This window comes from Macaca nemestrina, chromosome X, assembly GCF_043159975.1.
Source record: "Macaca nemestrina isolate mMacNem1 chromosome X, mMacNem.hap1, whole genome shotgun sequence".
In the NCBI taxonomy this organism is placed as follows: domain Eukaryota; kingdom Metazoa; phylum Chordata; class Mammalia; order Primates; family Cercopithecidae; genus Macaca; species Macaca nemestrina.
The window spans coordinates 110,659,636-110,673,636 of NC_092145.1; the positions used below are offsets into that span (position 1 = coordinate 110,659,636).

At 44.1% G+C, this 14,001-nt stretch overlaps 1 protein-coding gene across 1 annotated transcript; it reads right to left on the reverse strand.

Annotated features, from left to right (window-relative positions):
* Positions 1 to 951: 951 nt before the first annotated feature.
* LOC105493967 (ubiquitin specific peptidase 27 X-linked) lies at positions 952 to 4,135 on the reverse strand. The gene has a single exon (XM_024796607.2). It carries the CDS (start codon positions 3,172 to 3,174, stop codon positions 1,858 to 1,860), a length of 1,317 nt encoding a protein of 438 aa, XP_024652375.2. The 5' UTR covers positions 3,175 to 4,135; the 3' UTR covers positions 952 to 1,857.
* Between the last annotated feature and the right edge of the window lie 9,866 nt (positions 4,136 to 14,001).

The following is a 14,001-nucleotide window of genomic DNA, read 5'->3' on the forward strand; positions in this document are numbered from 1 at the left end:
CATCCATCCATTCATTCATTCAGTAAATGTTTTGAATACCTACTTACCATGTGACAGGAGTCAAGGGAATGAGAATGCATCCCAAGGTACAAGAGGAGACATAACTCTTGTCCTAAAAATGCCTATGAGCTAGTTGTGATGCACCCACAGCCACGTAAATAAACATGTATTTCCAAATGAGTGGACCATGAAGTAGACTTGGGAAGCAATGGGGAGCCCAGCCTTTTACCAGAGCCAGTGGATCCAAGCCCCATGGATCTGATACATGTTTAATTTCCCTCCAGGATTCTCTAGGTAATAATTACTTTTCTACCTGACACTGATGAGAGAAAGACTCATAGTGCTTACTCCACCCTGGGTTCATCCCACCTGTTTCAGTTCAGCTCTCTGCAGGCTGCTCTGCCCTCTGTCAGTATCAGGGAAGGGGCCAACAAGCCATTCTATCAATATCCCTGGGCTGATGGGCCAGTGAACTTTGGAAAACAGTCTTTCTACTGATCTGTGCCTGTAAGTAAACATAGCAACTGAACCCATAATGTTTTTAGAAGACGAAGACCACCAAATTCCCTCATGTGCAAGCCTGGCAGCCTACTGGCCATGAGAGTCCCATCACTGGGATCTGAATCATGAAAGCAACACGACTGTCCTCCATAAGGACAGAATAATGACCTTATGGGACAGCTATGGTTCTTTCCACCCCCAATCCCAGGTGGCACCCACTGTGATGCCCTGCACACAAGGGACAAAAGTGGAGTTCATTGCCTTGGTACTCTAAATAGACAGCATTGGGGAGGGAGTTGTGGAGAATGTGTGTGTGACTGCATGTGACATGATGTGTGTCCCTTCTGTCCAGGGGTCTCAGGCGGGACTGACCCCCACCTCTGATGCATTCGGGGCCTGGTCCAAAGAAGTTTCAGGTTTGGATCCAACAAACGTTTACTGAGTCCCTACAAAGTTCCAAGCCTTTTACTTTATACTTTGACACATTTTTATATCATTTAATCTTTAACAATAACCCTTTAAGGTAGGAATTATCTGCATTTTACAGATGATAAAACAATCGCAAAGAGGTTCATTGATTTGCTCAAGTATATCACACAGCTTTTTTTTTTTTTTTTTTTTTTTTTTTTTTTTTTTTAAACACACACACTATACTCTTAGCTGAGGCCTGTCTGCGTTGGCTGCTTATCTTACAGCATTTCTTGTCTTCTCTACTTTTGGAGCGAGTGCTCCCCTTATACAAGCCCCCTTATTTCCTCTCCTTTCACTAGCCCAGGTGGGCTTTTCTTGTTTTAATACTGCATTTAATAGCACAAAAAATCACGAATACAAAGAAACTGGCAAAGGTGTTTGTCAATGATATCCCTGCCTCCTCCACTTTTCTGCTTTCATACCCATATATGTAATGGGCTACATTTTTTAGAAACTTTTCTTTTTCCCCCCAAACATATAACTGTTATGTGATTGGTCAATTGAAGCTGAAACACCCATGGAGAAAGATGTTTTACGGTTACAAGGGCACACCCCCCCCCCACCACCCCCCTCCCCCCCACACTTTCCCACACAATCTTTTGGAGGAATATAGGATATGTACCAGTGTCAGCATTTTCCTGCTCCTGCCTTCCTTACCCAGAGTGTTTCTACCATTTAATTTCCCTTTCATCAACTGTTTAGACTAGAGCCTCTTCTCCCTCCCCTTCTATTTCTCTTCCAATCAGGGCCTTTTGGACACTGGGTACTGTTCAATTCTTACTCTGTCAGGCCCATGGGCCATGGTCAAGTAGGTCCTTTAGATCTCGATGCCAGTTGTAGTATTGGTGTCGTCATCTTCCATTGCAGGTAGGTCTGTGTGTCACTTCAGTAGGCTTGTGTGTTCATTTCTTTCACTTTTTCTGACTCATGTTCCAGCACCTGTTTGTGATAGAACAGTAAATACCCTTCACTGTCCAGTACATCCTTAATACTGGCCTTAGTGATGACGGCATCATCACACTTGAACCACTGGTCCTTGTGGTGCCGGATGAAGCTGGTATAGTGGCCACTCTCCAAGGTTCCTTGGTGATTAACTACAGCAAACAAGGAATACTTATTTTCATTGTTTCCACTATTGGTTGGCAGCTGCAATTGTCCATTCATTCTGCTCTCTTTACTTGAGGCCATAAACGGTGTCATATCCAGCTCCAGAGGAAAGGAAATGTATGTAGTGATCTTGCGCCTCTGTTTGGCTGAATGTTCAAACCGTTTGAAATGAAAACAGGCAACGACAGGTAATTTATTCATTGTGAGCTGTTTGGTAGATTCCTGGTAGCTTTGGCAACTACCACATTTGATTTTGGCACTGCTTCCTAAGTGCTCTGGCCTCGTAAACCTCCGCAAGCAGTCCGTGAGGGTGGTGATTCCTGGTATGTGGCTTTCCCCGTTCACACTGCTCTCCCTCCCTGGGCTCATGGGCCAGAAGGAGGTACAAGAGCCAGGCAAGTCCAAACTAATGTCCCAGCATGGGTCTATCGTGGTGGAGACGCCATGGCAGGCTTGACAGGTGACATCAGACTGTAGGCCACCTGTGAAGATTTGGTCTATGATGCAGTTACAGTGGTTGGGATTGTTGGCCGCCTTCCCGACATCATCACCTTTGCAGTGCCTGTGCAGGACATCTAATGCTGCAATGAGGAACTCATGGGCATCCTGTTGCCTGTACCCTGCTAAATGGCGGGCATGTATCCACACCAGGTGCAGTAACTTATAGGGCACATGAGGAGACGGGTTTCCAGAATACAACTCCCGAAACAGCGACGACATCTCACAGACCAGACACAACTCGGGACTCGGCATCTCACATCGGTGCCTGTCAGAGAGAAAGAAATCTCTCAGTATTGGCGTGTGGGTGAGGGCCTGGACGATGCAGTTCATAAAGCACGTGTTGCCAAGATTGATGAGTCCTCTTAAACCGATCGTAAAGCTGGACGTGATTCTTCTTCTCCTCGGGTTGTGCCCCAGCAGTTCTAATTCTGGTTTGGTTGTTTCCCAGGTTGGGAATTTCTCGCCAAGGCCTGGCACTGAACACTGCTGGTGAGAAACCTCTGTTGAGGTGGAGGCTTGTAATTTCAAAGCTTCTCCTTGCTCTTCTTTGGCAATTTGCTCAATGTCTTTGTCATATACATAGTCCTTACACATAAAGCAGTATATACCTCCGTAATACAGGTCTACGGCTAAGTTGTGTTGTTTCGTCTCGGCGTGCTCGTGAATGTGCTTCTCCGTGAAGCAGCCAAAGAAGACACAGGAAAGGCAAGAGTGGAGTCTGTTCAGATGGGTGCCACACACATGGCAGATGCACGACTTTGCCTTGCTTTTCCTGGTCTCTGGGGTTCCACACCACACGAAGCACTGGTAGATAACCCGCAGTTCCTGCCTCCAGTTCTCTCCCACCTTAAAGCTGTTCACGTGGGAACAGCCTGGTGGCCCCACGGCAAAATCCACATCCAGGCATCCGCCCCCAGGGCCGCGCCGGGGCCGGGGCCGGGGCGGGGGCCGGGGCCTAGGCTGCGGCGGGGTACGGAGCCGGGTCTGGGGCCGGGGCCGGGGTCGGCGGCGCGGGGCACGACTGCGACGCGGAGAGGGATCGGGGGGCCGCGGTGGATCGGAGGGAAGGGTGGGGGGAGGAACCTCGTCGCTGCTGCCGCCACCGCCGCTCCGCGCTGGGTTCTCATCCTCCAGCTCCAGCTTCGGCTCCTGCTCCGCCTCCCGGACCGGCTCGGGTTCGGGCTCCAGCTTGAGCTCAGCCCGGCGGCCCGGACCCTCCGCCGTCTCCACCTTCCCGGCGGCGTCCACCTTCCCCGCCGTCTCCACCTTCTCGGTGGCGTCCACCTTCCCCGCCGCCTCCACCTTCCCCGCCGCCTCCGCCTTCCCCTCCACCTTCGCCTCCGCCTCCACCTCCACCTTCCTCTCCGCCTTCTCCGCGGTCTCCGCCGTCTCCGCCTCCTCTACCTCCTCCGCCTCCACTGGCGGCAGCTCCTCCCCCTGCTCGCAGGGCTCGAGCGGCCACTGGGCGTGGCGGCGCGGGGGCCACGCAGACCTGGGGTGTCCCCCGCCCGGCCTGAGGGAGCGCGGTGGCTGTGGCAGCTGGACCCAAAAGGGACTTTCACTGAAGGAGGCGGCGGCGGAAGCAGGCGACGCCCCCGGGAATCCTCCCGCCGAAGCCCCCTAGTGGAGGCTGCTTCTGCAGCCAGGCCCCGTTTCCTTTAATTCAGTATTTCCCAAACTTGCTTGTTCACGAGAATCACGTGGGAGCGTGTTAAAATTACAGATTCCTCGGCTCCACCCGCAGGCCTACTGAATCAGAATCTCGAAGGGAGGTACTCCGGAACCTGTATCTCTAACTAGGGCCCCAGAGGCTGCTTATGATCAGGCAAGTTTGGGAAACACAGCTCTAATTCATTGAGGCTGGCGGGAAGGGGGGCGGGGACCGCGCAGTCTCTTTAAGGCGCTTCCAGCTCTCGGCTCCAATCGCTGCTCTGACCCCCTTCATCGTCTCCTCCCCTCTCCTCGTCCTTCCCCTCGTCCGTACAGGCTTCTCCTAGCCACTGCGGGGCTGGGGGCCGAGCGGGTGCCAAGTCCAGAAATGGTTTTGAGGCTGTGAAATGTCCCCTCTGAGGGGGGTCCTGAGGAGCGCAGGCAGAAGCCGTGACAGGCCATCATTTCGGCGGCAGAGCCTGCCTCTAGCCCCGTCCCAGTCTCCCCTCCCACCCCAGGTCCTGCCCTTCCCGAAAAGGATGAAGCTCCAGCTGCAGTTCTGGGGAGGCCTGGACCCCAGCTCCGGAGGGGCCGGGCTACTAAGGCCGCTGGGCCTGGAGAGGCGTGTCCCTGGCCCATCTTATCAGCGCTCTGCAGGGTCTGGGCCTGCTGCTCGTGTCCTCCTGGGCTCCCAAGGCCACGGGTGGGTTGATGGCGTGACAGCCGGCCTCCTGGCCCAGCAGATGCTGAACAGCCCGAGGGCACAATCCAGCTCTTCTCTCCAAGGCCAGCTGGAGGGATGAGGCACGACAAGGCCATCCCTACAGCTGGCACCTCCCCTTCAGCTGAGAGGGGGCCTAAACTACAGGACACAGTCCCAAGACCCTTAAGCCCTGGCAATGTCCTGGGGTGGGCAGCAGGTGGAAGTAGCAAGAAGCCTGTGGAGCTACCAGCAGGGAGAGGGGGTCGGACATGGCACTGAAGGGCCTCTGGGAACCCCTGTGCCAAGGGGCTGCTGGCACTGGGCAGCAGCACCCCAAATCCCACGAGGAGTGTGCCCAGAGCAAGTGGCTCAGACCTTGGGCATGGCTCAGGGGTGTCGGGCTGTAGCTGCTGGTCCCAGACAGTGCAGCCCAGTGCAGGCATCAGGACATGGGTTGGAGGAGAAAGAGTGTTCTAGGAAGAGTCCAGTCCCCGAGTGCTGGTGGTGGCTGACCGTAGCTGTCTGGCTTGTGCAGCTGTGCTGCCTGACTCTACATACCCTAGCAACATTCTCCTTGCTCAGCACTGGACATCAGCTCTCCACCTGGCTCCTTCCTCCAGGGAAGGGACGGGGAGGCCTCCTAGGATTAGCAGCAGGAGTTGGTCCTCAGGAATCAGGAGCCCTTGAAAGGAGGATGCCTGGTTTCCATACAACTGAGGGTCACCCTGGGCCCTGCCCTTCCTGAGTCAGCTCTTGCTTCAATTCCTTGAAGCACCCCAGCATTCTTTCAATAAGTGCCTGCCCTTTGTGGCCTGCAACCAGAGGAACTGCAACTAGCACACTCACTGAAGGAATTCTGCTGCTGCTGCTGTTCCTGCTGCTGCTGCTGCTAAAAACAACCGAGGTCATGGATGAGGGGATGGAGGATACTCTCATCCCACCTCCAGACAGACAACAAAAAGACCTAAAGATCTCTGTGTACCTGGGACTGTCTACCATTGAAGATTAGCCATGGTAACTTGTTGACTTAGTGATCAACTTCCTGCAGAAGCCCATAGGTCCACCTGGACTCTGCCCAGGCCAGTGTGTTCTGAAAAATGGAGGGCTGTGTCACCATTCACTCAACAAATGTTTATTCTGCGCTGATCCAGGGCCAGAGGTACTAAGAGCTGTGGACACAGCACTCCAACCTACCCCAGGGCTACTGAAATCAGGGATGGCTTCCCCAAAAGGCACACTAAGGAAAGTCTGTGTGACTAGCAGAGAAGAGGCCTCAAAAACAAAAAAATCAAAAAAGAAAAAATACCACAAACAGTTTGACATTTGATTTTTTTTTTAAGTAGTCCTCGTGGGAAAAATCAGAACTTTGTTGTACTTCCTTACGTTCATTTCCTGATTACATGATGCTTTTGTTTTGAATCACGTGTGGAGGGTGTCACCAGAATCTTTAGATGCTTTGTCCTTATGTGGATCTGGACCCAGATCCTGGCAAATGTTACCATCTCTGCCTCACAAAGTTCTGACAGAATGCAGGCAGTAGGGGCTATCCTTAGGAGAGACAGCTCTCCTTCGCAGTAGATGCACCTGGGTGATAAATCCAACTCTGACCACAAGGTGGCAAAAGAGTAAGTGACAATTCCTCATATATTTTTTGTATGTTTATATAAAACTATTGGTTTATATAAAATGCTCTCTAAAAATATTAAGAAAAACGTGTGCTCCTTCACACATTTTGGGGTTGATATCTGACAATTTGCATCATAAATGTCAATTGGCTACAAATAATGTAATTTGTGACAAATGTTAATATTCAAAAATAAAACTGTTATGTCACTATTTCACATGAATCCAGTGAAACCTAAATACCTTAGTGATTTGAGAGCCACCATCATCTGCTTTAAAAATTTATAACTGAGCTCTTCTTTGATACTTGGAAGTTGTACGTTTTCCCTTTTCTCAGCTCTTAATTCCATTCTGTTTTTCCAACAGAATTTTGTCTCAATAATTGTCTATTTTTGCACTTGAAATGTTTTTATTATCCTATAGTATTTCTCTGCAGCAAAAATACGTATATATTTTTTAATTTAAATGCTTTTTAAATGTTCCTCTGATTATAAGGCTCTAAGTGTTGTTTAAAAATTTGCTCTTGCTTGAATTATTATGACAATTAGAATAAAATGAATCAAAACATTGTGAACATATTACAAATTTTGATAGGTAATTATTAAACATAAACAAAAGTTCATTGTAGATAGGGCTTTTAAAAACATATTAATGGGTGTATCTATGGATAAACATTGGTTTTTGCTAGAATGAGATAGGCTTCAGCATCAATTGTCTTCCTATTTTTTGTTTGGTTAAATGTTAGCACACAGAAACCTCATTTATATGAATAAGTGAATAGGAATGGACATTTTGTTTTAGCAATGCATGCAAGTCTTTGAATTCCTTTGGAGATATATGGGGGGAAATGACACACTGATTTATCCTCAAAATTATTTCTCATAATTTATCAACTGACAACTTCATAGGTTTTTTCTTCAATTCTACTGGAAGCAAAGAATTGGAAACCATCTGAGTTGCAAAAGAATTTGATCCCCATTCATTTGTTAGAGCAAGTTGTTTGTTTACCATCGTCAGCAGTGTTTGGAATTGTCTCTCCTGTGCCCCAAGGATTTTACATCACAGGGCAGTGCACCCAGGTTAAGATTCAGGATAGGTAAAAGATATGCTTTTTCTTTTGTAAAGTGCAAAAAAGACCATTGTGAAAGGGGAGATAGAAAAAGAGAACCAGCTTGATTCCTACACTGCAAGTGTGTTCTCTGGCAGGTCAATTTTAAAAGACTACACAGGAAATTTGAGGATATAGAAATCGATCCCCTTAAAACTCTTGTATTCCAGGGTGATGCACCTTCTACTTTAAAAGTTGCTGGTTTATATTTATTATTATAAAAGTAATATATACAATATTTGTGTTTTTTAATAACAAAGTATAGAAGGCATAACATGAAAAGTTAAAGCTCTTCCCTCCCCGACCAATCACACCCATTTTTATTCCCCTGAGATAACTACTTGTTAGCAGTTTCACATTTAGCCTTTAAGAAATTGTCTATCAAATACAAGTATGTTTTATACATGCAGTTGTCCCTCGGTATCCGTGGGAGATTGGTTCCGGGACCCCTGTGGATACCAAAATCCATAGAGATTCAGGTCTCTGATATAAAATATTATGTAGTATTTGCATATAACCTATACACAGCCCCTCATATACTTTGAATCATCTCTAGGTTACTTTGAATTATCTCTAGGTTACTTTTTGTATCATACCTGATACAATGCAGATGCTATGTAAATAGTTCCTGTACTCTACTGTTTAGGGCAGTGATCCCCAACCTTTTTGGCACCACCAGGGACCCATTTTGTGGAAGACTTTTTTTTTTTTTTTTTTTTTTTTTTTTTTTTTACCAGCAGTGGGGAAAGGATGGGGGGCTCTAGGGGCAGGGAGATGATTTCAGGGTGAAACTGTGGCACCTCAGATCACCAGGCATTAGATTCTCATAAGGCGCATGCAACTTAAATCCCTCGCATGCGCAGTTCACAATAGGGTTTGTGCTCCTATGAGAATCTAATGCCGCGTCTGATCTGAAAGAGGCGGAGCTCAGGCCATAATGCTGGCCTGCCTGCTGCTCATCTCCTGCTGTGCGGCCCCCTTCCTGACAGGCGGCCCCAGGGTTGGAGACTCCTGGTTTAGGGAATAGTGACAAGAAAAAAAGTCTGTACCTGTTTGGTACAGATGCAACCATCCTTTTTTTTTTTTTTTTTCCTGAATATTTTCGATCTGTGGTTGGTTGAATCCCACGACTCAGAACCCACGGATAGGGAGGTCCAACTGTATTTTTTTAATGAAATATAATTTAGACTGTAATATATAGAAGTTCTCTCCAAATTGATCTACACACCCAATGCAATGCCAGTAAAAACTTCCAATGAGTTTTTTGGGGTAGACTTTAAAAAATGATCCTTAAATTACCATAAAAGACTAAAAGGCATTTTCCCCCTTCTCTTTCTCCTTTCTGGAAATGAGGATTTAAAGGCTATAGCTGATAGCCATTTTGCAACCAATCATGATGGAAAGACCAAAAAGCTGATCACCTCTGGACCTATTCTTACATGAGAAAAAAATATCATATTTTGTCAGCTCTAAGAGGTACATCTCTGCATGTTTCAACATCCCTGAAATCTTTAAATGACAGTTTATGATTATATTTGGCAGCATTTTTTTTCTTTCTTGGTGGCACATAATATACTGGAGTGTCTCACAGGCAATAGTGTCTTAAGATCAGTGTAATGTTCAAAATGCCATCCTATTTAAGTCTTTGTTATTTGGATCCTGGTTATATGTAGCTGAATACAATATTCCTAGGTGATAATAGCAGGCTTCCTATTTTCACTCCTGGTGGAGTTTCAAGTTCTTTTCCTGGCCTTTAAGGCCCTACTGAATCTGACTCTAGACTCTTAGACCTCACTTTCTATCAACTTAGCATTGCCTCAAACAAACTCGATTTATTGATGTTCCTTGAGTAAGCTAAGCTGGCTTCTGCTTCCAGGCCTATGCCCTTATTGTTTCTTCTTCTTCTTCTTTTTTTTTTTTTTTTTTTGGAAAGCTCTTCCCTTAGACACAATCACCACATGATATGTTAAATCACCACCACATGATATATTATATATTACACACACACACACACACACACACACACACACACACACAATTAATATAAACTCCATGAGAGTAAAATGTTTACTATTCTATTCCCAGTGCCTCCTTGGGACTTAATACATATTTAAATATTTGTAAAATGAACAAATGTATGTTTTTCATCTTGCATGAAATCAACCATATTTTCATATGTTTATTGATCATTTTGTATTACCTTTTTTGCAAACTACCTAATGACATCCTTTGCCTATTTTTCTTGTGGCTTCTTATTAATCATTATCATAAGTAGCACTTGTATGGTATTTGAAGTATCCCAAAAACTGTTCTATTAAATTACTTAACCCTCACCACAATTTTAAGAAGTAGGTGCTGTTATCACCCCCATTTTACATGTGAAGGAACTGAGGCACAGGGAGATTGAGAGACACCCAAGAGTTTGGGCTCTTAACTACTAGCCCATTGTGTGTCAGAGTCTAGTGTACATATATGTTTTTCCCATTTATCATTGACTGTTGTATTTTACTTTTTTTTTTTTTACCATATGATGTTTAAGATTATTATGTAAACAAGTTTCTGAAACTTTTATTTATGGATCCTGAATTTTAGTGTCTTATTTGTGAAAAAGTTTTTTTTTTTCCTGATTATGAAAGTATAGAGCAAGGGAAAAGGGCCTGAGACCAAAAAAAGTGGGGCGGGGGCTTGATGATTTCAACACGAATATAAAGCCAGAAGGGCTAGAGCTTAGTGACCAAGAATGAGGAGAGTGACATAAGCAGAGGATGAGGATAGAGGTGCAGGCAGGGGCCAGATTACCTGGAGCTTTGTAGACAATTATATAGAATTTGAATATTGTCTCAATTGCAATGAGAATCATTTGAAATGTTTTAAGCAAGGAAATGACATGAAATAATTTATGGTTTACATACAATAATTGTAATCAAATCATAATAATAATTAATATTTATTAATTGCTTATGATATGCCAGGCAGTGTTTTATAAGTGTCTTATAACACCCTGATGGGGTAGGCACTAATATTATTCTCACTATACAGATGAGGAAACTGAGGCACAAAAACCTTAAGTACCTTCAATTTGCTTACGCTTACTTTTTGCTTCTGTGCCTCTTCCCATTCAGAATATACCTAATTTCAACATTGAGATGTCTGATGCCTACTTTTTCCAGGCCACTGATGTCTCACTAGTGGCCTGCAAGTCTTCACCTGGGTAAAGATAAAGGAAAGAGCAAATCCACTTAGCACCAGGGCCCCTAGGTCTAAGAGTTGATCAGGTAGGCTTCTTTCATCCATTTGGACCATGCCCAACCGCTCAGGAATAGCCATGCTGCTGGCCCATTCGTGATTACCAAGGGAGTCAGCTCAGCAACCCCTGCTACCATTGCAGCAGGACTAGGCCTTGCATCCTGTGCTCCTATAGCCATACCAGCAATCAGGGAACTGAGGAATGGGATCATCAGGATCTACCACAGGCTTCCGGGAGATTGCAGCCCTACAGAGGGAAGAAGCAAGGCTAGTAGTATGGAAGGGGCAGGGAATGGAGTAGCCCAAGCCTTCCTTCAAGCACATATCTAGCCCCAGGTAGTAATTCCAATGGCCCAGGCCCTTCTCTGGCTGAAAGAAAGGAAAGTCTCAAAGAGACAGCAAAGTCAAGGTTGTAAGGGATGACAGCAATGATATAGATTATACTGCATCATACCGTGACCAGTTATTTCCCCAGTTTTCACCACATAGTGCCCCAGCTAGTCTGTTTCTTAGCATTCCTCAGTCTTCAGTACCTCTGACTGTACCCTTTCAGAATGATGCCCATTTGACTTATATTTTTGATTCTCTACCTATCCGCATTACATGGGCTCTGTATCAGCCTCCTGCATGCTGGCACAACACCTGGCAAACTGCCTATCTATCTTGCCCCTGCCTTTTAGGAAAACCCTGGAATCCCCAAATCTGTGTCCAGCGCTGGAGGTTAGTCCTGTGGGATATAGCTGGCCCTGGGCCTGAGCTTAGACAGAAGCACCACGAAGAACACATTCTGCAATTTTACTCACCGAAGTGTGGAATCTGACTTCTTGTGCTTGTCCTGAATGCCTTTTTCAAGTTTGAAGAGTGGGGAAGGGTATATTGCACCCAAATTGGCAGATAAAAATCTTAATCACACTTTTAATTCTTTTTCAAAATATTAATCCTTTTAAAACCACAAAAAGCAATACAAAATAAAATTATATAACCTCAATAGAAGGAAATTCAGCAATGTCTAGCACAATTACATGTGTATTCACTATTTGACTCAGTAATCCCACTTCTAGGAATCTAACCCAAAGATACAAAATGACATATACACAAGGTCATTCATTGCAGCACTATGTGTAATAACAAAAGACTGGAGGAAAATAAATGTCCACCACTAAGGGAATAGTTGAATAAATTGTAGTGGAGCCATGAAATGAAGTACTATGGAATGAGACAGATTTCTATATAGTGAGATTAGGATTAATAGCTGGAATATATTGTTAAGTGGACAAACCAAGTACAGATCATTGTATATAGTATGCTACCTTTTGTGTAAGAAAGTTGGGGAAATACAAATATTTACAGAAACATTTACTTACATCTTAGAAATAAATGGTACAATGGAATGTAAATTAAATGGTTACTTATGGAGGAAGGAGGAAATAGGGTGGAGGGAATAGGCAAGAAAATGAGATGTTTCCAAAGTTCCTTGTTTTACAGCTTTGACTTTAGAATCCTGTCAATTAAAAAGAAAAAAAAAAAATCTCTAAAAGCAAACTGAATCAAATGACCCTAACTGTGTAGCAAATTGATAGAATAACCACACAGAGAAAATGTTTATTTCAAGTAACTTAGAAACAATGTTCTGACTATACAGCTCCCATGGGATATACCCCAAAGAAAAAAGGAACTGTGTTCAGTGGTCTTTTGCTAGTAGTATTATTGGTATTATTATTTTAAACTGTTAAATGTGTGGAAACAAATAAGTAATTATGATAATGTTGTCAGGAATCAAGATTTTTAACATAAAGTAAGTAAAAGCATGCAGTTAAAAAATTTAAAAAGAAAAAACTCTAGTCTTACTTTTAGAATACAAATATCCACGTAAACTTACAACTTATTTTTCTTTTTCTAAAAAGTACATATTTTCTAGTTCTGTCCACTGAAAAGACATAGCAGAATGGTCTCTAAATATCATTTCCTACCAAAAGGAGCCAATCCTCCTTGGAGAAATGATGGTTTCCAGGTCTGTAACAGGAAAAATACAAAATGAATCTGGAACATCTTGGTTTGCTAGAAAGCAAATGAGATATCAAAGACTAATGGAGTTATGTCAAAAAAAACACAGGAACCATGATGAAGGGGTTCTCACTTGCCTATATTGGGACAATTAAAGATGCTGCAGTTCATGAAGCATCAAATGTATAAAATACATGAGTTCATAATGACATTAAAAGATGTTGGTCACCCCTGAGTGATACTAGGGCAACAAATCATTATTGCAAAAATAAAATAAAGAGAAAAATCAAGAATTTATGTCACCTTTCCAGTATGAATTGCATTTCAGGGTAACCAAATAGTTAAAGACATTCTTCTGTATGTGACAGTCCCAAAAATGCAGGAGAAATTGTAGAATTAGGTATATCCCCTTTTGCAATCCCTAATGAAATAATAGATCCAGGCCAAGGTTGCTTAACCCTGGCACTATTGACGTTAGTGGCTAGATAATTATCTGGGGACTGTCCTATGCACTGAAGGATTTTTAGCAGCATCTCTTGCACCTATCCACTAAATGCTAATAGCATTCCCCCATCCGCCACCCCCCCAACCAGTCATGACAATAAAAAATGTCTCCAGACGTTGTCAAATGTCCTCTGGGGGACAAAATTTCCTCCAGTTGAGAACCACTAATCTAGGGCAATGATCATGAACGGTAAAAAAGATTAGGTAAAATAATTGTTGGAACTTTGCAAAGGAGGGATCAGGTTGATACCACATGAACCCACCAATCAATTTTAGCATCTTTAGTGGAAGAGCTACATATTATGCGCCTCCTGATATGATACAATAGGAAGCATGCAGCATCACCTGTGATGTATTGATAATGCCAAAAATAAAAATTGAACCAAAATCTAATCAAATGTCTAGCTCTCTAACTCCCAGTTTATGGTGAATATAGGAGATAGAAGAATAAGTTTGATGTCACCACTGGGAAATAATCAGCCAAATCCAGAATGTGGGATATTTTATAGGAAAAATGATCTGATTAACAACCAAATTAAATGCTACATTCAGTTTGGATCCTATTTAAAAAAAAAAATCAGCT